Raw genomic sequence first — 26,415 nt, forward strand, 5'->3', positions numbered from 1 at the left:
TTCAAAGGGCAATCAGAGTAATAGAACATTATAGCAAAGTTGTACACATTGAGATCCTCCAAAAAATTCAATTCTGTTTGAAAAGTATAATTGGATCAGCACCAATAACTCAGGCATCAGGACAGACACACATTGTCTTGTCTCAAAAATGGTAGCTCCTACAATCCTGCATCATTTGCTGAGTACTGCCATGAAACATCAGTTCAGAATAAATAGTCAACTGTGGAAATGAGACTTGAATCCTCAACTTTCTGGTCCAGCACTACAATTGTGGATCCGCATAGTCCAAGCAGAAAGTCATTTGACTTTGTTTAGGTATCCACTGTTTAAAAATAATGTAAATAGGTAAAGAATGTGAGAAATTTTGTATATTTAGGCAGACCTTCCCAAGAACATGTTCACGGACTCGTGTGTAACTATTTAATCTCCTTAGGTTGAATGTATTGTACTCCACTCCTCAAGTTCTACATTGCACAATTCAAGTTAATCAGCCCATGTCTTTTACTTTTCCAACAATATTGATTATGTCACCAACTTCAATCCTATTTTCTCTACTAAAAATAAATTTAATATTGTGAAGTGAGCCTGAGTACTCAGGTTCAAAGCTTGCAAGTTGATCTTTGGTGAACTTTCTGTTAAGCACACACTCTTGTTCTTTTGAAGACATGTGCCAAGAAATTGGACCCATTTACACCTGCTTTGCTCATATTTGATCATGATAATCCCAGATCAATCACTGGAAAATTAGTTAGGGCACCTATGTGCACTATTGCCCTTAGAGTGACTGGTACTTGCCTGACGTATGTCGTGCTGCTAATGACATCATTACCTATGTTGTGCCCTTTTCCGCGATCGCCAAAATAAATTGGTACATAAATGTGCAACCTATGACTTTTGTTTATTAGGAACAGAAGAAAATTAGGCACAAACCTTGCAGCAGATCAGCAAAAAGACATGATTTAAAGGGTCCCCAATGTGACCTTGCTGTTTCACTCTCAGCCCCTTCTCGATGAGTTTTCCATGTTTAAATCATATGCACAAGCATCACTGAGTTTCTATGATGATTGCAGCATTTCATGTCCATTAAGGAAAGGTTGAGCAAGCTAGGGCTTTTCTCTTTGGAGCGACGGAGGATGAGAGGTGACTTGATAGAAGTGTATAAGATTAAGAGCGATAGAAAGATTGGGCAGCCACCAGCTTTTCCCCAGGGTGGCAATGGCCAATACCAGAGGACATCTGTTTAAGGTGAGTGAAGGAGAGTTTAGAGGAGATGTCAGAGGTTTTTCTTCCACAGAGAGTGGTGGGTGCCTGGAATGCACTGCCAGAAGTGGTGGTAGAGGCTGATACAATAGAAACATTTAAAAGACCCTTGGATAGGCATGTGGATGTAAGAAAAATGCAGGGTTATGGGCTGTGTGGGAGGGAACATTTAGACTGATCGTGGGGTAGGTTTATATAGGTCAGCACAACATCATGGGCCGAAGGGCCCATACTGTGCTGTACTGTTCTATGTTCTATTTCTATTTATGCACCTCAGTGCAAGATGCTGTGATGTCTACAGATTGGCCAGCTTCCATGCAGTGACTTGGGGCAACAACAGTAATACTAAGCATATTATGGTGACTTGGTTAATGGGTTGACATGGCATAACCTGACCCCCACGTAAACTGAACCTGAATATTTGGGCAGAATATTTAGTTGGCCCAACCTTAACACATCACAAGATCACAAGATCACAAGATAAGGGAGCAGAAGCAGGCCATTCGGCCCATCGAGTCTGCTCCAAGGAAAAGGGAAAAAGAAATGGGGTGGGAAAAAAAGAGAGAGAAAAAAAAAACTATTCTAATCCCATTTGCCAGCCTTATCCCCATATCCCTTGATACCCTGACTATTTAGATATCTGTCTATCTCCTCCTTGAACACCCCCACTGATCTGGCCTCCACTGCTGTGCGTGGCAAGGAGTTCCACAATTTCACCACCCTCTGGGTAAAGAAACTTCTCCTCATCTCTGTCTTGAAACTGTACCCTCTAATTCTAAGATTGTGCCCTCTGGTCCTGGACACGCCCACCAAGGGAAACAGCCTAGCCACATCTACTCTATCCTTACCTGTCAACATTTTAAATGTCGCTACGAGGTCCCCTCTCATCCTTCTGTACTCCAGCGAGTACAGTCCAAGAGCCGACAAACGCTCATCGTACTTAAGCCCTTTCATTCCTGGAATCATTCTCGTAAATCTCCTCTGAACCCTCTCCAACGTCAGCACATCCTTCCTAAGATGCGGGGCCCAAAACTGCGCACAGTATTCCAAATGAGGCCTCACTAGCGCCCCGTAGAGCCTCATCAACACTTCCTTACTTTTATACACTATACCTCTCGAGATGAATGCCAACATAGCATTCGCTTTCTTAACCACCGATCCAACCTGGTGGTTAACTTTTAAGGTATCTTGTATAAGTACCCCCAAGTCCCTTTGTACTACCGCACTATCAATCTTCTCTCCTTCTAGATAATAATCTACCCGCTTATTTCTACTTCCAAAGTGTACAACTGCACATTTCTCAACATTGAATCTCATCTGCCATTTTCTTGCCCATTCTCCTAAACTGTCTAGGTCCCTCTGCATTCTTTCTATTTCCTCTATGCTCCCTACTCCTCCACTTATCTTGGTGTCATCCGCAAACTTAGCCACACAACCATTTATTCCATCATCCAAATCATTGATGTACAAGGTAAAAAGGAGAGGCCCCAACACCGACCCTTGCGGCACACCACTAGTAACCGGTAACCAACCAGAACGAGATCCTTTTATTTCCACCCTTTGCTTCCTGCCAACCAGCCAATTCTCCACCCATTTTGCTACCCTGCCCATAATTCCATGACCTCTCATCTTATTAATCAGTCTCTTGTGAGGCACCTTATCAAAGGCCTTTTGAAAGTCTAAATACACAACATCTACCACCTCTCCCTTATCCACCCTACCTGTGATTTCTTCAAAAAACTCCAATAGGTTGGTCAGACAGGACCTCCCCTTCACAAAACCATGTTGACTAGGTCCTATCTTGCCTTGCGCCTCTAGGTATTCGGTAACCTCCTCCTTGAGGATAGACTCCAATAATTTTCCCACCACTGACGTCAGACTAATAGGTCTGTAATTGCCTTTGTGCTGCCTCCCACCTTTCTTATATAACGGAACTACATTCGCTACCCTCCAGTCCTCCGGAACCATGCCAGAATCTATCGATTCCTGAAAAATAATCGCCAACGCCTCCGCTATCTCCACAGCCACCTCCTTCAGAACCCGGGGATGCACCTCATCCGGTCCGGGAGACTTATCAGCCTTAAGCCCCTTTAGTTTTCCAAGCACCTTCTCCCTATTAATCTCAATTGAACTCAGCTCCAATTCGTGAGACTCCTGACTAATGGGCACATTGCTTATGTCCTCCACGGTGAAGACCGATGCAAAATATTCATTCAATTCCCTTGCCATCTCACTATCATCCATTATAATACCTCCTGCACCGTTATCAATTGGTCCTATGTCAACCCGTGTCTCTCTTTTATTCCTTATGTATTTAAAAAAACTCTTAGAATCCTTCCGAATGTTGTCCGCCAGCTTCCTTTCGTAACTCATCTTTGCTTTCCTAATGACCTTCTTAGTTTCTCTCTGCAGATTTTTAAAATCGTTCCAATCTTCTGTTTTCCCACTAATTTTTGCTACTTTGTACGCCGCCCCTTTTGCTTTTATTTTATCCTTCACCTCCCTCGTTATCCACATCTGTGCCTTTTTTCCATTCAAAACCTTCTTTTTTCTTGGAATATATCTGTCCTGCATTGTCCTTATTTCCTGTAGAAATTTCTTCCATTTTTCCTCTGCCGTCCCTCCAGCTAACTTACTCCTCCAATCAATTTGGGCCAACTCATCTCTCATACCTTTGTAATTTCCCTTATTCCACTGAAATATCGATACACCAGTTATCAGCTTCTCCTTCTCAAACTTGAAACTAAACTCAATCATATTGTGATCACTTGTTCCCAGTGGTTCCTTTACCTTTAGTTCCCTAATCACCTCGGGTTCACTACACAGCACCCAATCCAAAACAGCCGATCCCCTGGTGGGCTCCTCAATAAGTTGCTCCAGAAAAACATCCCTTAGACATTCCACAAACTCACTCTCCTGAGTACTACCGCCTTGCTGCATTTCCCAGTCCACCTTCATGTTAAAATCCCCCATAATTATCTTCACATTGTCACTCTGACATGCTTTTTCTATCTCAATCTGCAACTTATGGTCCACTTCCTGACTGCTGTTCGGGGGCCTATATATGACTGCTATTATTGTTCTTTTACCCTTGCTATTTCTCAGCTCCACCCATAAGGATTCCACCTCCTCTGACCCAATGTCCTTCCTTTCTATTGATTTTATATCGCTACTAACCATCATGGCCACACCTCCCCCTCTGCCTACCCTCCTATCCTTCCTATATACTGTATACCCCTTGACATTCAGTTCCCAATCACATCCATCATGAAGCCACGACTCAGTGATTGCAACAATGTCATATTTATTAACCTGTAGTTGTGCCACTAGGTCATCTACTTTATTCCTGATGCTACGTGCATTTAAATATAGTATGTTTAGACTGGTATCTGCTATTGATTTTATTGTACCTCTATTGATCAGCAGATTATCCTGACTTTCTACCTGTCCATCCTTCTTACTATCTTCGCTACCTACTATCTTAGACATGTTCGTGTAGACCTCATCCCCTATCCTAACATTCGGTATCCGAACATCCTCATCCCCGATCCTAACATTCTGTATCCTAACATCCGGATTTGTTGTACTTCTATTATTCAGTAAATTATCCTGACTTATCACCTGCCTGTCATTCTTGCCATCCTCAATGGATTCGTTTCTATACACTTTCTCCCTCACCTTAGCATCTTGTAACCTAGCATCCTGGTTACCATCCCCCTGCCAGATCAGTTTAAACCCTCCCCTACAACTAAATTAAACATTCCCGCCAGGATATTGGACCCTTTGGAGTTTAGATGCAACCCATCCTTAGCAAATAGGTCTTGCCTCCCCCAAAAAAGGTCCCAGGTATCCAAGAATCTGAAGCCCTGCCCCTTGCACCAGTCACTCAGCCACGCATTTAACTGCCAGAGCTTTCTATTCTTCCTGTCATTGATACGCGACACGGGTAGTAGTCCTGAGATTACTACCCTTGAGGTCCTACTTTTCAACCTTCTCCCTAATGCCTTGTATTCCTCCTTCAGGACCTCTTCTCTTTTCCTACCTACATCATTGGTACCTACATGTACCAAGATTTCTGGCTACTACTGTATACGCAGGTAGCATTTTATTTTAACAAATACAGTTCACCATAATGTCCCAATAGTTCAGAATTTTAAGTCCATGGTAATCAACATGATCTTCTGTGATGAAACAGGAACATATTGTGAAGAACGGTGCAGGAGGAAGGAAATAGTGTAAAGAGCAAGACTGTTGGCTAGGCCAATCTCCTTGTTTTAGCTGGCTATCAAAATTGTCAAGTCAAAGAATGTTTCTGACACTTAAAAACATTCAGAAATATTCAAGAACCATAAATATCTTTTAGAACTACTGGAAAAAGATTAATTAAAAAAAGTTAGACTATTAAAAAAAAATTAAAACATTTAAATACACTCAAGTAATTTTTAAAATATTTAAATTAACACACTTGTTAGTTCGCGTTAGTTCAATGGAGATATCTCCCTGCATTTCATTTCACCTGCTTCAGATTTCCATTGTGAGACCACCATATAACTTTAGGCAAAATCATGCTGGAGTCAAAATGAGTTGCTCCATCTTATCATGCTGAAGTCAAAAGGAGTTGGAATAAGAAGTGAACAACTGACTGGAATTTTTGGGACTTCTAAATTAGTGCAGTTATCCTGAAGCTGTTGACAGTTACTCTGGAAACGACCAACACTGAGCTGCAAAATCCATTCCAAACCTTTAAAATTAAAAGCTCAAGAAATAAAAGTTCCATTTATACATATATTTCATGTTAAAATTCATAATTCATACATTTTCTTAACAGTTAAAATTCACGATGTAATTTTTCAACAGTATTGATATTTAAAAAAACAAAATCTGTCTAATTCGATTTTGTGACTACAACCTCAATAATTTTTTAAACAACCTACAGGAACCCTATGATATATATTATAGCTAAAGTGATCACATTTGAATGTGTCATACATCTGCACATTACTCTGAATATAAACTAGGGTTTCAATTCAGCAAATAGGGGTTGAAAGTTCTCAATACATTGCCAAAGAAGAGTTAAGGGATTTTCATTGCAATCCTCAGTCTAAAAACGACCTAGACTTTGAAGGCTAACAAGTAATTAATGGCAAAAATTAATGTCTAGTCAAATAAAATATGTTATTTGTCATTTAAATTATCTACTAATTCACATCAAGAAAATTTCATACAAACAATATAATATTTAATAATATACAGTATATCATATCCAATAATATAAAGTAATCCTGAAGGAAATTAATTTGGCAATTTAAGCAAAAGGCAATCATTTGAACACCTATACATTAGGGACTGGTATATTAAAAATGTTATCTAAAAGGTAGCACTTTAAGCAAATGCATAAAAAGAATAGCAAATATTTAAGCTTTAGTTTATTAATGCACAAGGGTGAAGCGCCTGTCATGCCTTTAAAATGCCAGAGATTCCATAAATAATTTTACTTTAAATATACTACTGATACTTTGCTGATGTAATCCTGACAATAGTTTTCTTTTCATCTTCAAATATGATCACAGCTTGTGCAGTATTACAGCTGGCATTATGTTGGATGCCAAGGTTGTAATGTACAGCATGATGCCATATTGTTCCACAGTGAGGTGTGATCAGATACCTGCCGAAAATGATGGACAGCTATTGCCCAGTGAACAGGCAAAAATCCCATTTACTACCTGCCAGATGGGACCTGCTGGACTGTTCAGAGCTAACATCTCATTCTTCTTTGGGCTTACTTGTCCGGCTTTTGAGCAGGGCCTTGCTGATAATGATGAATATCAAGGCTGCAGTAAAGTGGGTGACAACAGCAGCCTTGTTATAGCTGCCAGTCTTCCTATGTTGTCGTTATTACAGGTGAAGATTTATTTGAGTTTATTGTTCTGCACTGTGTGCCAGCTATTTGCAATTCATCACCTACTATGGAAGGTTCAGGATAACTGATATAGCTGCAGCTATAATTGCCACCTACACCTGCTACTGGAAATTATGAGGGTCGCCAACCAGGGCAAGCCTGCTTTCCACCACTGCTTCTCCCATCCTTCCAGTCACAATTGCCATTTTGTGTATTAAATCAAAACTTTCTGTGCCATGGTGCAAAAATACAAACAGCTTTGCTGCTATTGCTTTATTTGTCAAATATTATCATGTAAATTGACTTTATAATGTAAATACAATGCAACTGTTCAAGGTTAAAACAGTGCCAACCAATTAAGACCCAATAGTCTGTTGACTGCTGAGCATATGTGCGCAGAACTATTTCTTGCTCAAGTAAGTTCAAACATCACATGGAAGGATGCATTTTGGTTACACTTATATTGCACCCTTTTTATAGAAAAGTAACAATGTTATCACCCCGATCAAAAAAAAAGATTCAGATTCATTATTTAGATTATTAACTGTAAAGCTAGAAAAGACAAATTTGTGGATAGTACATGCAAATATATCAACCTGAGAGAGTAGAGATATCAGAACATCATAGCTTTGTAAGTAAAAATAACTTTTGAAATGTCTTTCAAAATTAGAGGGTATCTGCTGTCTCTCTCCTCTACCCCATGACTAACACTTGTTCCATTATCTAATTAAGAAGCCCAACAATGGAATTTTACTTCATTAAAATATTTTCACTGTGAAACTTACTGGATGTGTATCAATTTACGCCAGTAATATTGAGGAAAAAATGTGCTGCACCAATGGTTTTGGAAGGACAAGTTCAATTCTGATATAAGAGTTTCTAGTTTTTGATCGTTTATCATAAATGTGTGAACGAGTAAAAACTATCTTTCACATGCCATAGGACAGGTATGCTCAAATCTTTCCATTTAGAAATATGTCACTTCTGTACAAATATGAACTATCATAAATTGTTGGGACAAAAAGAGCTTGGAGTTGCAACTTAAATTTACCATCACTAAAAATATGCCTATCCAAATCCAGTCTAACAAAACCAACAAATAAGAAATATAATTTAGTAGGATTGAACTGCCTGGAAGAGTAAAATTGTAGTTTCTGGACATCTGAAATAATATTAGATAAAGCTGGTCATACTCAGGAGGCCAGGCTGTATCTGTGGAGAGAGAAACAGAATTTTAGATTTAAAAAAGAAAGTGCTGGAAATACTCAGCTGGTCAAGCTGCACTGGTGGAAAGAGAAACAGAATCAACATTTTGGGTCGAAGACCCTTCGTCAGAACTGGGAAGGAGACAACAGAAATAGCATCTTAATTCTACCACTTCAGGTAACTTGATTACTGTCTGCAAATTGTCCATCTATGACATTGACTGAGCTCAGTATGTCCCCGATGACTCTCACCAATTTTTACAGATGCATCACAACTTGGTATGTTAATTGCTCTGCCCAAGACCGTATGAAATTGCAGAGTTGTGAATGCAGACCAGTCCATCATGCAAATCGGCACCTCCTCCAATGACTCAGTCTACACTTCCCACCGTCTCAGGAAAGCAGCCAACACAATCAAGGACTCCTCCCACCCCAGTCATTCTCTCTCATCCCCTCTCCCATTGGGCAGAGTGTACAAAAGCTTGAGAGCACATAGCACCATGCTCAAGGACAAGTTTTATCCTGCTGTTATCAGACACTTGAACAGACATCTCGTATGCTGGATCTCCTTGTCATGGCCCTTGCACTTTATTTGTTTACCTGCACTGCACTTTCTCTGTAACTGTAACACTATATTCTGCATTCTGTTTTCCTTTTTACTACTTTGATGCACTTATGTATAGAATGGTTTGTCTGGATGACACACAAACAAAGTCTTTTCACTGTATCTTGGTACATTTGACAATAATAAACCAATTTCAATTCCAGCTTGTTTGTTGTTTCTTTCCCCTTTTCTTTCCTCCTGGAATGAAGTTCATGCCCAGCCAGACTTGCTGGGCATGTTTTCCTGCTGTGCATTTTGCAACTTCTACATTCTTTTGTCTATATTCCCCCATTCTAACTGCTCCATTCACTCACTGGCCAGACAACCTTGTTAACAGCTTATCTCCATGGCCACCTCATTTTTACCTCATCAAAGGCACCCCCTCCCCCACCTCCTGGCTGCTTAACAGGCTTCTTTTCTCTCCTTCCTGATTATTATTATTTTAGATTTACAGCATCTGCAGTTTTTTTTTGATTTTCACTTCACAGTTTCAGATTGATGAAAGGTCATCAAAGAAGGGGAAGGGTTATATAGAACAAATGGGACATCTGCGACATCCCTCCCCCTTCTGTGCAACTTAAAACATGCTTGTTTTCTAACTTTTCTTGGTTCTGATGAAAGGTCATCAACCTGAAATGTCAACACAGTTTCTCCATCCACTGCTCAATATCTCTAGCATTATCTGATTTCTTTTTCAGCTGGTTGAAGCTAGATTGCTGAAGAACCACATGTGCCCCTAGGACTGAAAATTGGACATTCTCTTCTGTGGGGATGTTAGAATGTTACAGAAATGTTTAAAGAGTAAGTTTTGATTATTAGCATTAAGCACAAAATAACTTCTATATCACCAACTACACTTAGAAATTCTACAATATATTATATATTATTAGAGGTACTTTCTAGAAGTCTGACAAAATATGGAATGTTCCAAATTGAAATTTTTTGCATAATCCTTGACATTAGGGATTTACATTTCTATTTAATTACCAATGATGTACTGTATCAGTGTATATCTAATAACTGAACAGTTGCATTTGTAATAGAATGAGTTCACTAAACAATATTGTTACAGATTAGGTTACTATTGGGGAATGTCCCTTTAAGACATAGCACAGTGGTGTGTGTGTGTGTGTGTGTGTGGCATGCTTACGTCAACAGAAGATAAGGACGTAATGACGTTTTTTTGGAGCAGTCAGTGAGAGGAGAGGAGAGAGAGACACCAGCCTGCTGATCTCTGTATCGATGGCTGGAAAACAGTAACTGTGTCTGTCACTACAATTCACGTATGGATTTTTGGAATAATCCAGTGGAGTCGACTTTGTCATTAACCTGTAGAAGTAAACAGGTATTTGTGTGGATGGCCACGTCTCGAATGCCTTTCGGAGTGGCAGATACTTCGGAAAAAAGGAATGGAGATTATCAGTGATTGAGGTGTCTTATGGGTTCCATCGTGGAACATTTGGATTTTGTAATATCTCTCTATTTTCTCTCTACATCTTCTCTTCAGTCAACAGTGGTTCTGCAGAAGCCTTTGCTCAGGTTTCACCTTACAGCTTGCTGAACTGAACTTTGAGAACTATTCCTGGACTTGGAGTTTGGGAATTTGCCACACACACACACACTTTGAGTTTAGTTTTTGGGGTTAACGTTCAAGATCTAACATTTTTACTTCTAGCATTCTAACATTATTACTTTTATTTCCCTTATTATCATAAGTAGTTATTAATAAAATAGTTTCTAACACTTATACATGACTCGGTGTGTTTCTTTCGTTGCTGGTACGTGACAAAATTTATTTTGAGACTGGATAGTTCCAACAAAGTATTTTTTTTCTTTTTATTGGTTTGTCTGTACTTGCAGAATGTGACAGCAGATATAAGCTGTAACTTCAGGAGAAATGGTATTTTATTTGTGGGGAAGGGAAATCTCATTGTCAATAAATGCAATGTAGTTTGAAGTTCTATAATAATACACCACGTTTTAATGTCAAGGCAGTGTAACTTCTTAGGCAGTGTCTCAAGATTGAGGATGGCATGCCTCCATTCTAGTTTTGTGGCTCCTGATGCATAGCCTCAGGGTTTTCAATATCATCTCGAATGTTCCTCCATTTTGAGTGGTCATGGGCCAGAGGTCCACAACCATCAGTGGGGAAGTTACACTTCTTCAAGGAAGCTGAGAACACTCTTGAATCTTATGCTCTGCCTACCTGGTAATCTAATCCTGTGAAAAAGCTTGGAATAATGTTTTGAGATTTTGGCATCAAGCATGTCAAAAAAATGGCCTACCCAGCGTAGCCACAGAGAGCAATTCAGCCTTTAGTAGTGGGAGTGCTGGCCTAGAACAGGCCATGATATTGGTTTGGTTAACCTTACAGAGACAATATTGGTATTTTTCCTGCTGTTGGTAGTTCAGGCTTCAGAAGAATATAGGAGGGCAGGGATCACTGCTGCCCAGTAGAATGAGATTTTTGGCAGGTCCAAAGTCTGTTCTTCAAATACCTTTTTACTCAAATAATCAAAGGCTGACTCATTGAAGGGAGTGGTGAATTTCATCATCCATGTCAGCCCTTGCTGAGAGGTGGCTCCCAAGATAGAATGAATGGTCCACATTTTCTAGGGGCTTGCTGTGAATCTTTATTGTCAGAGAGCAGTGTGGTACAGTGGGTGTAGGTTGGCAAAGGAGCCTGGTCTTATGGATGTTGAATGCAAGGCAAATTCTTTCATATGCCTTGGGCAACAAGTTGACAATATCTTGAAGCTCAGCCTTGGAGCTTATGCAAATAATAGCATGATGCACTCAGTAACAAATACGTCTAAAATCATTTCAGTTTTCACAAGCTGACTGGAATACCTATTTTTTTCTGATCTATAGCATGAGTAAACTGTTGCAAACAAATACAGGTGGAAGGGTCACACTTACCTTATTACTTTAAGCAATAAATTATGAATTTAGTCATGTTTTATAGAATAAAGTGATGTTATGGAGATGAATCAATGTAATCACATTAACCTACAATTTCATTTTAAGCTTAAGCCTATTTCTATTATCTTTATGCTAGTTGAGGTAATTGAACATGTGGTTATAATGTACAAATTCGACTACAGGATCTAACTGACTGCATCTAGCATTAGATTGGCTAGTGTTGTAAATGCGATTTCTTTAATCTTTCTGGAGACTGGTTGTAAAAAATATTAATGTATTTAAAGAGTTCCAATTAAGTAAGAGCAAACCCTCTAATTCCTCAAGCAAACAAATGAATAATAAAATTATGTTCATGACTTCCAAGTAACTTTAGTTGTGAGGAATCAGTTCCACCGTTGAAGGAGAAAAGTAAAATAGTTGGAAAAGAGAGTTGTGTTATTTTTATGGAAAAATAAATTAGACTAGGAGGCAATGCAAAAAAAAATCTAAATTTCAATTGCTATAAGCAAGATTGATCAGTCAACATTTAATATCTTTTATTGCTTATGCCTACTCAAACATAATCAACTAAGATTGTAGTTTGGATAATATTTGTATCAATCACAAGAGCTTGAAACAAAATTAGTGATGGATATTAAAAGCATTATGGTGGCTCATTATTTTATATACATGTATTCATGGCACAAACCATCGGCTACTCAATTGGTGTAGTTGATAATTTCTGACAATTTTTCCAAAAGCCCTTTCCCACCTTGTTGTTAGGGATCATGGCACAGCAAGTAACAACGGCAGTTGCTGTTACCCACATAGGTCAGATCACTACAGCACCAGTTTTACCTACACCAGAGAACATGTGCTACAGAAGTAGAAATAACTGTAATTCCAACTAATTATTCTTTATGCAGTTAAAGCAATTTACACAAAATTTATAGACTGGCAGACCAAAAATTCATAAAAATGAAAGGACCTTTGATGTTTGTGTAAAATTATAGCAAAATTACCTCTAATTTACATTAAGAGTATTGGGCCAAATAGTGCTGTCTAAGTGATAATTCCAAAAGGAGCCGCTGGTATTCAGTGCTCCTCCGATAAGTAAGCGCCATAAGTAACTTTCTCTGCAAGATCCTTACATGGACCTGGGCAAATCCAGGTCTTGCTAAGTTCCAGATACTGTTACTCTTCTATGGCTTTAGATTCTACACCGAGTCTCAACCACAAAGTATTAACTTGGTGGTATTACCCAACATTATGCTGCGGAATCTGCCCCTCTGATTCTATGTCCATCAGGCTGAACTTGGGATCAGTGTCCAGACTGAAAATCAGGTAGAAAAAGTTGTTATGATTGTTTACTCATTTTAGTTTAGTTCCTAAATATTCCTTATGTTTTAATAGATTTTGAATTATTTTCATTTCTTTAAGATTTTTTAAAACTATTTTAAGTCGTTGACTTCCACGGCAACAGTTTTTAAATATCACAGAATAACAGAGACATTTAGAAGCTTAAATTACTCTCATGGGTTTGACGGGAGACAAACCTCCATCCTGGCCTTACCTCCAGTCATAGGCGATCAAGATGCTCTCAAGATAGAACCTTAGTACTATGTTTCTGATGTCTCATTGCACCTGAGACCTCAGTGTACACACCTTTGAGGGGGAGGTTCAGCTTTATCAACCTTCCTTATCTAGCCAAGCTAAGTTTAGAAGGGTAGAGAGTGCAGGTGATGGCTGAATTCATTTCAAACCAATGTAAATAAATAATTGTCAAGAACCTGAAGCCAGCAGCAAGCCATTCATGCCTACCATGGACACATGGATAAAGTATGGCCAAAACCTATGTCGATTCCCTCCATGTTGCCTTGCTGGTGGGCAAGGTCCAATCCTAAGTGGGGAGTTCTTGAAGGAATTACATCATGTACATGGCCACTGTATGTCCCATCCATGTAATGGATGGAAAAATTTCACTGATAAATTGCTTCCTGAAGCTTTGCCAGCTGTTGACAACTCTAAATTATTATCAATGTCTCTGATAATAAAAACATGCAAAATATATTAAAATTGTTGATTAAAACATTCAAGCATTAATCAAAAAAGTATCTTTGCCTTTCTCCCTTGCAGCCATCTCTCTCCAAATTAGTAGCCTCAATACTGATATGTTTGTTCTAGTTTTAAACTTCCTGATACTTATTTGTAGTGTGTGTGTGTGTGTGTGTGTGTGCGCGCGTGCGTGCATGCGCGCACACGCGCGCTAAAGTGGCACTTAAGCAAATCCAGCCCTAAAGTGGTTTAGAAGTCATGCAAACCCTTCAGAACATGGCAAGTGTATAAACTTTAACATGGATAATACCTTACTTAATAAGTAAATACGTGGGTTTCCAGCCAGATTATAGAAGTAGAATTGAGAGGGGTTGACAATGAGAAACATAGAAAAGGCAATGAGGAGACAGTAATGCTTTCCAAGAAACACTTGTGCAAAAATAATACTTGCAAAATAACTAACCTACATCTTTGCATGTAGCATAAGTCCGGATTTTGCAGCATGCTTGCCACTGACCTATGAAAGTATCTGTACTTACCTCATGTAGATCTCTCGAGGCCAAAGCTACATGAAATCAGCTCCATCCTCAATGACAATATTTTAAATGACAGCAGAGCCTTCTGGGTGTGAGTATCTTCAAATGGTGGTAGTGAATGCAAAATAAGCACTACCCATGGAAGTCTTTAAAAAAAATCTCACCCATTGGTCTAACCCGTTTTGAATGGTTGCTTCTCAATGGCACAAGTAATAATGAATTTCAAAGCAAAATTATAAATGATTATGTAAAAGTTACCATGGTATTTCACAGCCATTTCTCTTTTTTTTAAATGAATGGTAACATTGATTCAACCAAGGTCCAACCTAGAATAGGGTGGTTCATGTGATTTCCCCGCTCTAAATGATGGGAAATTGATCTTGCCCTGCCGTTAGACTCCATACAGTGGCCAAAGTTAGAGAGAGTTCAGACAGGAAAATATTGGCAAACAACCGTCAGCAAGTTCTGCAGAGTTACGGCAAGAGAAACACAAATTTACTTTATGTTTTACACGTGAGCAGTGCCATGGAACATCAACTGAAATGGCTTTAATTACCACAGCTGATTAGTTATGTCCATTGGTTGTCATTTTAAATGTTCTGGCATGCTTTAAGCTACAAAGAAAGACACTGAGTCAATTACTTCATTCTCAGTTCACACTCCCGTTTAAGTCTTCATTCCAGCTGAAATAATATATACTTTTCCTGTTCTCTGTAGCTCAGTTATTATCAAATGGAAGTCACAAACTACAGAACCATGACTCCACTTAAAGTTGTAGGACCTTATGCAGCATTATCTATTATAGAAATTATTTCATTGTGGTACAGTTATCTTTATAGCACTGCAATAAAATTAAACTATATCTATGATCTTATTCCCAGAGGTCTTTTTTTTATATGCATATAAAAAAGCAGCTTTAACACATCAGGTTTGGTTTACATGTGGATTGCAGAACAATTCGTTTTTATAATCTTTTAACACTTTGCACACATTAGTAAAATGAATTCACAGAACAAAGCTTCCAAAAGTCCATGACATAATTAGTCCTAAACAAGGTGATTTACAGTGACGTTACTTAAAGATTTTATTAAATTGTCTTTTTTACCCTGTAATTCTGCTTCTCTTTCACTCTATTGACCTCCAGCTTTTCAGTTTTCCTTGCATCATGCTCACTGTCCTTCCCCTCCAACTTTCTCAGTATCTCCTTGACTGATGGTTTTGCTCAGTCACCATTTTTCCATATCTCCTTCCCTGTTGCTCCACTCTCAGTGGTGCTGACACTTATTCCTTAACTGATTAATTCAATTTGTATCTTCTAACAACATAAACTAAATCAAACTCATGCAGACTGACTTCAACCAAAGAAAGATGGGTGGAACCAAAGAAAGCAAACAAAACAGTTGAAATTTCCCTCATGGCGGTAGAATTATTCTCAATTTGATAAGACAGTTAGAAAAAAAAGCCTCAAGATGGATTAAGACATTAAAAGTTAAGCAGACTGAACAAAGCTAGCAGTCATTAGTAACTGAAAACTACACAAGAAAATGGAAGCCAACATGCATGCATCAGGTTAGAGAAATGGATAAAAAGACGGATGTGAGGAAGAAAATGTTCGAAGGGTCTGAAGCTAAGTGGTGAATGGCCATCTATGAATTCTCAAAACATGAACAGGTAAGTTTTAACAAAACTGGGAGAATTCCTTGGTGTCACCTGCCTTTTGTGTCAGTTCTTTAAGAAATGTGCAATCATTCAGCAGGAACTTGACTATTAGTTACAATGTTAGCAAATATGAGTTGTGCAAATCAATGAAATGAATGGCCAGAACTTGCTGTCCGGGCAACCTAACCATTCTCACCATAAACCTACAGTACACACACACACACACACACACACAGTCCTTGTTTTCTGCTGAGTTACTATATGTGAACTTGCATACTCACAAGTTCTGCTGCAGGCCCCATCTCAACTTTTCAAATACATTTATATTCAGGTACAAACAGCAGACCCAATTATTGCCTGTAATCTAGAGCAGTCTTCCTTTACACAGCTGTACCTTGTGAATTCATAATTGATCACAGTTTGTAAGTTTCAATGGAAGTAGCTTGTTAGCTAATATTTCCTTTTGGGTAATTAAATATTTTGGGCCCAGGGCTTTTGTGGTCTTTTGCAGTTACATGCTGGGCTCCACCATCTTTGAGGGTGGGAATATTTATGGAACTTCCTTCACCTCCTTCCATATGTTAAAAGTCCACTACCGTTCACAATTGGAATTGTCAAATCATGGTAAAAAAAAATTCAAACCACAGAAATAGGAGATAATGCACTTTGTGAGTGCAAACAAAACAAATGAAAACATTCTGATTAAATAATGATAGGTGAGAAAGTAAATTGCAAGGACACAACAGAACTTAGACTGGTTAAGATTGGGCAGAGAAATGACAGATGGTGTATAAAAGAGGAAATGCAAAGTTATATGCTTTAGTAGGAAGAATAGAAAAATAATGGTTTATTTAAATAGCAAGAGAATATTAAATGTTGATGTTCAGAGAGATCTCTCTGTCCTTATACAATAAACACAGGAATTTATGGCAAGTAATTAAGGCAAATGGATTGTTACCCTTTTCATCTAGAGAGATGGAGTACAAGAGTAAGCAAGTCTTCCTGTAGCTCAGCAGGGCTTTGGTGAGACCCTAACTGATATACCACTTGCGATTTTAGTCTCTTTATTTAGATAAGATATCTTTATTAGTCACATGTACATCAAAACACACAGTGAAATGCATCTTTTGCGTAGAGTGCTCTGGGGGAAGCCCACAAGTGTCGCCACGCTTTCGGCGCCAACATAGCACCCCCACAATTTCCTAACCCATACATCTTTTGGAATGTGGGAGAAAACTGGAGCACCCGGAGGAAACCCACACAGACACAGGGAGAACGTACAAACTCCTTAGAGACAGTGGCCAGAATTGAACCCGGGTCACTGGTGCTGAAATAGCGTTACGCTAACCACATTACTGTGGCTTGTTATTGGTGCTATGAAGGTTCATTAGATTTATTCCTGATGTGAGGGGTTGTCTTATGAGGAAAGAATGAGCAGAACGGGCCTACGTTCCCTGGAGTAAGATGAATGAATGATAATCTTATTTAAATAGTGGGAATCTGACAGGGTAGGTGTGGCTTCTCAGCTGTAAAGATCTAGCACCAAACAGCATAGTCTTAAGTAAAGCGTTCACTGTTCAAGACAGTGGCAACATGCAATTTCTTTGCTCAGAGGACTGTGAAAATGTTGAATTCTCTATCCCAGAGATATGTGTATACAGAGTTATTAAGTATACTCAACTGTGAGATAGATTTTGAGGAATCAGGGTTAGAGAGATCAGAGAAGCAAGGCCATAAATCAGATCAGTCATGATCTTACTGAATGACAGAATAGGCTTGAAGGCTAAATTGCCTATTGCTATTCTTATTTATAATGTTCTTAAGTTTTTATTGAAAAGTGTAGAAGAACAGAGGGATCATGGAGTGCATGCTCATAGATGGCCCACAGACTTGAAGGTAGTGATAAAGATAGATAGCACAGTTAAGAAAGCATGCAGCATACTTCTCTCTATTTGCCTTGGCAAAGAATACAAGAACAGGAAGGTTGTTTTAGAGCTACATAAAACAATGGTTAGGCCACATGCAGTTCTGGGTCTAATCATCCTTGCAATGACATGTGACAAAGGCGTGCTGCTAAAAATGGGGGTGGGGGGTGGGAACATCCTTGGGGTAGGGAAGGGTCTTTAATTTGATAGTTCACTTAAGGAGCAGTTTGGCATTTGGAAATGCTCAGTAGCAAAATGTAGGGTTTTGTAGGTACTGGAATCCAGCAGCTCTCCTGGCAGCTGGATTTATTTCTAAATCAAAATGCAAACGTTTATGTGAAAGTGAAGTTCATAAAAAAAAGTGTTAGATTTATTTCATTTTCAAATAATTGGGAACACAGTAACTAGTAGACAATTGCACAATTGGCACTCAAATAAAAACAGTTACTGTAAATAATCCAAGTGTAAATTAAAAAAATTCAAATGACACATGGATTCCATTATTCACTTACTTTAATTACTGAGCTCAGCTCAGTTTACAGAATATAAAAAATTCTGATGTTCATATGAAGTTTCAGATATAAACTAAGCTAATGTAAACTAACTTTGAGAAAACTAATTTTGATTTTTGCAAAATGATCACCTGCCCTACCTTATTCACTTCTGAAATAAAGGATTCCAGTACAACAGTGTACATGACACACAGGCAAAATCGATGTGAAATTCCATTAATGGATGTTTTGTACTTCACAAGCACCTCCCACAACTGCTATCTGACCTCAGAGATAGTAATCTAACTGTAATTTTTTTCTTAAAGCTTCATTACAAAAAATTACTTTTCTCTGTATCACAACATAAAGAAAGAATCAGAATCAGATTTATTATCACTGACATACGATGTGAAATTTGTTGTTTTGAGGCAGCAGTAGTACAAAGACGTAAAAATCGATAAATTATAAAAATAAGTAGTTTAAAAGAAAAGGAATAATGAGGTAGTGTTCATGGGTTGTTCAGAAATCTGATGGTGGAGGGGAAGAAGCTGTTCCTATATCATTGAGTGTGGGTCTTCAGGCTCCTGTACCTCCTCCCTGATGGTAGCAATGAGAAGAGGACATGTCCCAGATGATGAGGGTCCTTCATGATGGATGCCACCTTCCTGAGGCACCACCTCCTGAAGACATCCTCAATGGTGGGGAAGGCTATGCCCATGATGGAGCTGGCTGAGTCTATAACCCTCTTTATCCTCTTGCAATAATCCTATGCATTGGAGGCTCCATACCAAGCCATGATGCAACCAGTCAGAATGCTCTCCACCATACATCTATAAAAATTTGTAAGAGTCTTTGGTGACATACCAAATCTACTCAAGCTCCTAACCAAATAGAGCCGCTAGTATGCCTTCTTTGTGATTGCATCGATGTGTTGGATCCAGGATAGATCTTCAGAGAAATAAAATACTGCATATGCTGTAATCTGGATGAAAAACACTATGATGCTGGAGGAACTCAGCAGGCCAGGAGGCAGCATCCATGGAGAAAAGCAGGCGGTCAACGTTTCGGGTCAGGACCCTTTTCTGATGCCCAGGAACTTGAAGCGGCTCACCCTTTCCACCGCTGACCCCTCAATGAGGACTGGTATGTATTCTCCCAACTCCCCCATCCTGAAGTCCACAATCAGTTCCTTGATCTTGCTGACATTGAGTTCGAGGTTGTTGTTGCAACATCACTCAACCAGCTGATCTACCTCACTCCTGCAAGCCTCCTCATCGCCATCTGAGATTCTACCAATAACAGTCGTGTTGTCGGTGAATTTATAGATGGCATTTGAGCTGTGTTTAGCCACACAGTCATGAGTGTAGACAGAGTAGAGCAGTGAGCTAAGCACGCATTCTTGAGGTACGCCTGTGTTGATAGTCAGTGAGGTAGAAAAAGTGAGCTGATGCTTGCAGATAGTTGTGACATTGTTTTTATTTTGCCTTGTAGTTGAAAAATATAGGATATTGTCTAATTGCATTGCAAAAGGTGTATAGTGTGTTTCTGCATTGTCTAGCTGCTCTTTGGAGTACCTTAAGCTACCCAAGTGTTCTACAGCTAATTAATGTATAATTGTTTCTGTAAAGCACGAAGTGTAACAACCACCTTGTATTCACACAAAAAGCCAGCAAAAATGATCAGGTGGCCTGAGCTTGGTGCTGTGAATCAAGGGAGAATTTTTGGCCTGAACACCATGGAAAATTATTGAACTTCAAATGACTCACAGGCAAAAAACAAGCTGCTGGAGGAACTCAGCAGATCAGGCAGTTTGTTTTTTTTGCTCCAGATTCCAGCACTGCAGTCTCTTGTGTCTTCAATGTGCTTCACAGGGTCTGCTGACATCCTCCAAGAGGAATGGAGAGCTGATTTAACATTGTAATCTGGAAAACAGTGGGGTTTACATTCATGGCCTTACATTACATTACAGCCCACTTCTGAGAGACACCAAACAGCTGTAGATATGAGGCTATGTATCTGACCATCCTGAAGATGATGCTACTGAAAGCTAGATGCTCCTACTTGAACATGGGAGGAATGAAGGGGAAGTGATTAGGGACCAGGTATAATATTTACATACAGGATGAATGGATGCAGAGATAATTTGATGATATCACCATAGCTTCTCTTTTATCCCTTCATGTAAATAAGGCACAAGACAATGATACAATAGAGGAAGATTCAATGTGAAGGTAGGATCAGTCTCCATAAGGACTGAGTGGTGGTAACTCCATATCATTACTGACTAAATCAATGGTGGCAGGACTGTGCACATTCTGTGCCCTTGCTGATATGGAATTCAACATGGAGTTCTGATTTATCAGCTATTGATATTATTCTACATGGAAGAGTAGTGATTTATCAGCTGAAGGCGGTAGATGGTAATCAGGGCAAAATTTACTTACCTGTGTGCCAATCAGGATGAGGATGCTGATTGACAGCTCAGAGTCTGGTACCCATCTTCCAGACTCCCTCTCCAGAAGGCTACTTCTCAGTCACATAATGAGGTCTGTCCTCTCAACACCACAGAATTATGTGCATTTTAAAAATTTTGAAAGCTTTGAACAGCTTAGGTAGAAAAGTGAGCTGATGCAGATAGTTGTGACATTGTTTTTTTTTGCCTTATAGTCAAGAAATATAGGATATTGGCTAATTGCATTGCAAAAGATGTATCATGTGTTTCTGCATTTTATCTAAATTAAACCCGTAGGTTATTTTAAATATTTGCCTATTTATTGCATTTGTCCAGAAATTACACCTACAGCAATGAAAAGCCTTTCAGTTTATGTTTCATAATGAATGTTGCATAATGTTGCAAGTTATGGTACAATAAAGACAATAGTAACGTCCACTTATATTGTACACAACTTAGAAAAATATTCTATGGCAAGGATTTAAGTAACAATCACAGTTTTTGTTATAGTTTAATTATATTGATCGATGCTGAACCAGAGTATATACTTTGGGCTAAACAGATGCAAAACAAAAACCATTATACAATATCTAATTCTGAATGGCTTTTTCACCCCACCTCCATCATCAGAAGGACACCATAAGCTGGAACATTTAGTGTAATATGTTGGCTTGTTTAAGTATTACTTTAACACATATCATAACAACTTAATCAAGCACAGTTGATTTTCATAAATATCTTACAATAAATTAATAAATCTGACTTTGTGATGGATGACAGTTACTCAATATTTCAAAATTTGAAAATATTTCTATGCTTTGATATTTTAACCAATAAAAGTTAATTTTAATCACTTTTCATTCTTCCCATCAGTTTTCCCAAACAATTCCTTGCTCTTGCAGTTTATTTTTCCCCAACCTAGCTTTCTTGTTTAATCTCTTGTCACTTTTCCAAATTCTCATTCAAATATTGTCAGTAGGCATATTGGGCTGACAAAGGGCCAAGTCAAAAATAAGGCTGCTGCTCAGATGGCTGCATAATGCTCAGATGGCTGGGGAGGGAACACAGAATGGAGACATCATTGTTCTAGGCTGGTTAAGCTCCAGACTATTTTGGCTGGTGAATTATTCAAATTTTATACCCATTTACTGAAAGTTGTAACAGCATTGTTAACACTAAATACTTCAATAATATTGAAACTTGTGAACTACAAGTAACTTACCAGAATTTTAGAATTCCAAATCAAATAATTATTTACTAGAAACAGTAACAACAAAGGATTGCAGGTAATTGTGTCAATGTCATCCTCTGTTCTTACCCACTTTTAAAAAAAATGTTCTCTCATTTTCCCAAGCTCTCAAGCTGTGTAGAGGGATGAGCTCTTAAACTACTTCCACTATTTTCATTTATGACAACCAAAGGAATCATACAACATTAATAAACCTCAGAATTGCAAAATCTGAAAATACATATTAAATAAAAATGTAATCGTGTATTTGTCAAACTATTTATTCTTTCATCCTGTCGATTAATTGCTGTTTTATAGAAAGATGCTTCATTGTAACATGCTACAATTTTACACATTAGAACTTTAGTCATGCACAATCTAGGTTTGATGTAATATTTTGATTTGTAATGTTACTTCTTCTATTCAAGTAGCAAAATACATGTTCAATTACCGAAGTTAACAAAATCATTTTATGACATGAAAGCAGGAATCCTTCATTTGGTACCACTGTAATTATAGTGTATGAATTGTCTTGCAAGATAAAAATCTTTAACCTGCACATTACAAAAGAGCCATTCTAGCGAAATCTTGCCTATAGTACCAGAAAAAGGTAATAAAAAAAAAGAATGATTGGCTCAGAGATTTGAATCAGGTCATTTGCTAAAGAAAATTAAGATTCTGAAGGAGTTGAAGCTTGCCTGAAGGTCATCAATTAAAAAAAGCAGCAGATGCAGCTGAGGGTTAACTAGAAACTTAAGAAAAGAATTGTTCCATAACTTCAGGCAGCACATTATTTAATCAATAGCCTTCAAAAAAAATGCTCATAGTTTCTTTTTAAAGCTGAAAGCTAGCAGGATACTGAAGTTTTAAACAGTTTTAAGAGCTAGAATTTGAGGTGTTGTGTTTCATATCATATCCGTCATCACCTGAGTGTTTTTATACAGACTTGTTTTATTTGCTTGAGCCTATCTGGAATGATAATGAAATTAAAATGGTCTCCATGATTGGGTTTTTGCAGATTCATTGTTGATCTTTTTTGTTGGTTACCTCAGACTCTCACTTTTTAGATCCATGGTAGGAATCTATATCAACTTAATACTAAATTCATCACCCATTCACAACCAATAGGAAAAAATCTAGCATACTGTGAACATAAATTGTTTTATCGGGGATTTAGATTAGCTGGTTAATGTACTGACCTGATGTTCCTATAGAACGAATAACGCACAAATTTACATCTGGAATTCCTCAGACAGCGAAATTCCAGTCTTAATAAAGTGGAGCAACACAGAAGGGAGGTCTTCTATACAAGGGGGAAGATTTTATTTTTAGTAACACTACTGGATCTTTTTATGGATAACATCACAAAGATAAATTTAATGTACAATTCATTTTCAAATTCATGCTCAATTTTAAGGGTTTCTCTGGCTTTGCTGTTTTGACCTCAAAACTGAGCACTGTGCCTTCTTTGAGTGAAGTGGGAAGTGTGGAGAGGAGGAGACAGCAAACTCAGCAGAATGTTGCTGAAGACTGGGATGTTGTAATGCTAGGAACAAATCTCAGTTAAGCCAAGTAGAAAAGTGACTGGCCATGTCAGGGTGGGTACAGGCATGGTAAAGAACATGCTGATCCAGAGTGGAATAAATTGCTGGCCAACTATGGGATGGCTGGGGAAATGTGGTTAGTTTTTTTCTAATGTGCGCTTCTCTTATACAGGTGCTAACTTTGTTCTTTGTCACCTACAAACTATGATGATCAAGAGCATTAAGCCATAATATTGTAACAGAAACCACCTTTGAGTACTGGTCTACATAATTTCTACCAATTTAGAAAAAATACAAATATTGAAGAAACAGGAGACTTAAATGTTTAAGAAAGTTTGTAAAATGTTTAGCATAAAAAATCTAGCTTGCAAGACATACATAGCGCACATCCATAGTTTACACCTATTGGCTTGCAGCTCTGTTCTGCAGGTATCAATGATTTATCCACGTTTAATGAAATAGATTCATACAATCATCAGTGTTAGCTGTCAAAAGATTTAGCGGAATATAGAATCTGATTTTTCCAACATGAAATATCTTTAGGGAAAACCAAAGTGGTCCATGATCTCAGTCAATCAATTGATGAGAGAAAAATTATTAAAAAGAGACTTGGATTAGTGTAATGCCTTTCTTGACCTTAGGACACAGTGAAGTCCTTCACAGACAACAAAGTGCTTTCATAATTACTGTAGCACTGTAGAAAACTCCAGTCTACATGGACACAACAACCTTCCATGAAGTGCATTGACCACAGGATTTTTATTTAGTTTATTATACCATGCTCAACTCCAAACTAATGTTCAAATACAATCAATATAGCTATCTCTCATACATGTCTTTAAATTTTAAATCTCTTTCCTGATCATGTAACCAAGTCTCCTGATATCACTTGAGAAATGAGGAAATAAATTCCGTACTGCAGAGGAAAAAGATAGCGGAAATCATCAGCCTTGTTAGATATGAAAAATCAGACACTATATGCTTCTCAACATACCTGCAGCAATTCATCACCCAATATTTTAGTTTGCTTTTGATCCTATTTTAATTGTTTCCATTCTCTCCTTAATGAATCGATATGCTTCCAATTATCTTTTTCAAAGTTCTTTAAAAATAACATTTTCTCCTTTTTGCTGGTGTATGTAAATTTTCAGCGCACTCGCCAATATTGAACTTGCATTTTGACTGATCAGGAAAAAAAGTGGACTGAGATTTCTTTAGAAAAACATGATTCTATAAAACACTGCTAAAGAATGGAGAACTAATTCAGACATTATGCCTTACCTGCTGCAAGTTGAAATACTTTGAATACCTCAGATTATTTTAATAAATACAGGTTTGAACTTCTTTCTGGATGGATATTTATATTTATGTAATATTCACATAAGGCAATGCATTTTGTATGACTGACACAAAAATCCCAAATTCAGATCAAACTGTTTATAATCATGAATACACAACTCAACTGGATTTTGCACTTACTGAAATGTTTTTGTTTGTGTGTCCTTAATTTACATAAAGTAACATACCACTTATTATAGACCTTTCACTGCAAGCTGTTGATATAACCAGGAGTCTTTTTTCCCTGAAGCATTATCATTAGACTCAAACTAATCATGATGCTTGCAGGGAGGGGAATATTAGCTCTGCAAGTTAAATTTACTCACTTGCATCATGTTCTTGTATTTTTACTTTGCATGCTCTACACGTGAGAAAGACTGTTTTTTCAAAAAAAAGAACATTATTTTCCAAAGGATAAAAATGCTACCATCAGAATATATAAGTTGTCACCTTGGAGCTCAATTAGCACTCATGTAAAAACCAGGCGTGTAAGGAGGAATGAGGTGCTGACATTATCTCTGCCAGCTAGATAATTACACCACCTTCATTTAGCAGTAGGGCAACACTACTGTAGCAACAAATTAACTCAGGCCCATTTGCAATTCATGGTGTGTTTCCTCATTTAATGCCATTTGTCTTACCCCAAGTGAACAATTTTCAATTTTTTTTGCTCTAGAAATGTAATAGCACAGTTTGACTCTGAATATTACATCATCACCAACTTACAGCTTCACTGTTAAACACATTCCAATACAATTAGATAACTTATTTCTGCTCCCTTTAAATGGAAAGTGATGGTGCATTATCAGCCCCATCACACTGAACCCTTATCCGCCAGATGTCCTCTCCTCTCACCCTCTGGCTATTCTTTGTTTGAAAGAGATTAGTCCAATAGCACACTGTTTCATTGCTTTAGTCGGCCTGTTCTATTTGGAGAGCTCTTTGTTGACATAAACTATGGAAAGTTGCATTTGTAGCAATAAAATAATCTTTGTCAGCTAAAAGGACATTGAAACAATATTCAGAACCTGGGAAGTGAAAGAGGCACTGAATGCAGAGACTAATGAAGTGGCTGAAAAATACAGAGTTTGTAAAGACAGGGTCTGTTGAAATCCCTACCCTTTTGCCAGCTATGAAAAGAAACTCATGAATGCTCTGTCAAAAGTCACCCTTATCTTATGAGACCAGATGACCTGTGATAATCCTTCAACCACTTCAAGAAATGGCATTTGCTTTTGTTCATTACACTTACACAAAAATAATTAGATTTTGTAGAAAATTGTGATTTTCAAAAAAACTATCCAAACCAAATGATAGA

General features: G+C 38.0%; 1 protein-coding gene across 2 annotated transcripts in view; it reads right to left on the bottom strand.

Annotated features, from left to right (window-relative positions):
- gpatch2 (G patch domain containing 2) overlaps positions 1 to 26,415 on the bottom strand; it is a 210,538-nt gene that overhangs the window by 95,632 nt on the left and 88,491 nt on the right. The window contains exon 6 of one of the 2 annotated variants that reach the window (XM_052011434.1): positions 20,365 to 20,457. The exons of the other annotated variant lie outside the window; for it this stretch is intronic. Coding sequence (XP_051867394.1) covers positions 20,401 to 20,457 — 57 coding nt within the window. The 3' untranslated portion in view covers positions 20,365 to 20,400. Of the gene's footprint in view, positions 1 to 20,364; positions 20,458 to 26,415 lie in introns of those variants that run through there. 2 annotated transcript variants of the gene reach the window in all.

This window comes from Pristis pectinata, chromosome 3, assembly GCF_009764475.1.
Source record: "Pristis pectinata isolate sPriPec2 chromosome 3, sPriPec2.1.pri, whole genome shotgun sequence".
Taxonomy (NCBI): Eukaryota; Metazoa; Chordata; class Chondrichthyes; order Rhinopristiformes; family Pristidae; genus Pristis; species Pristis pectinata.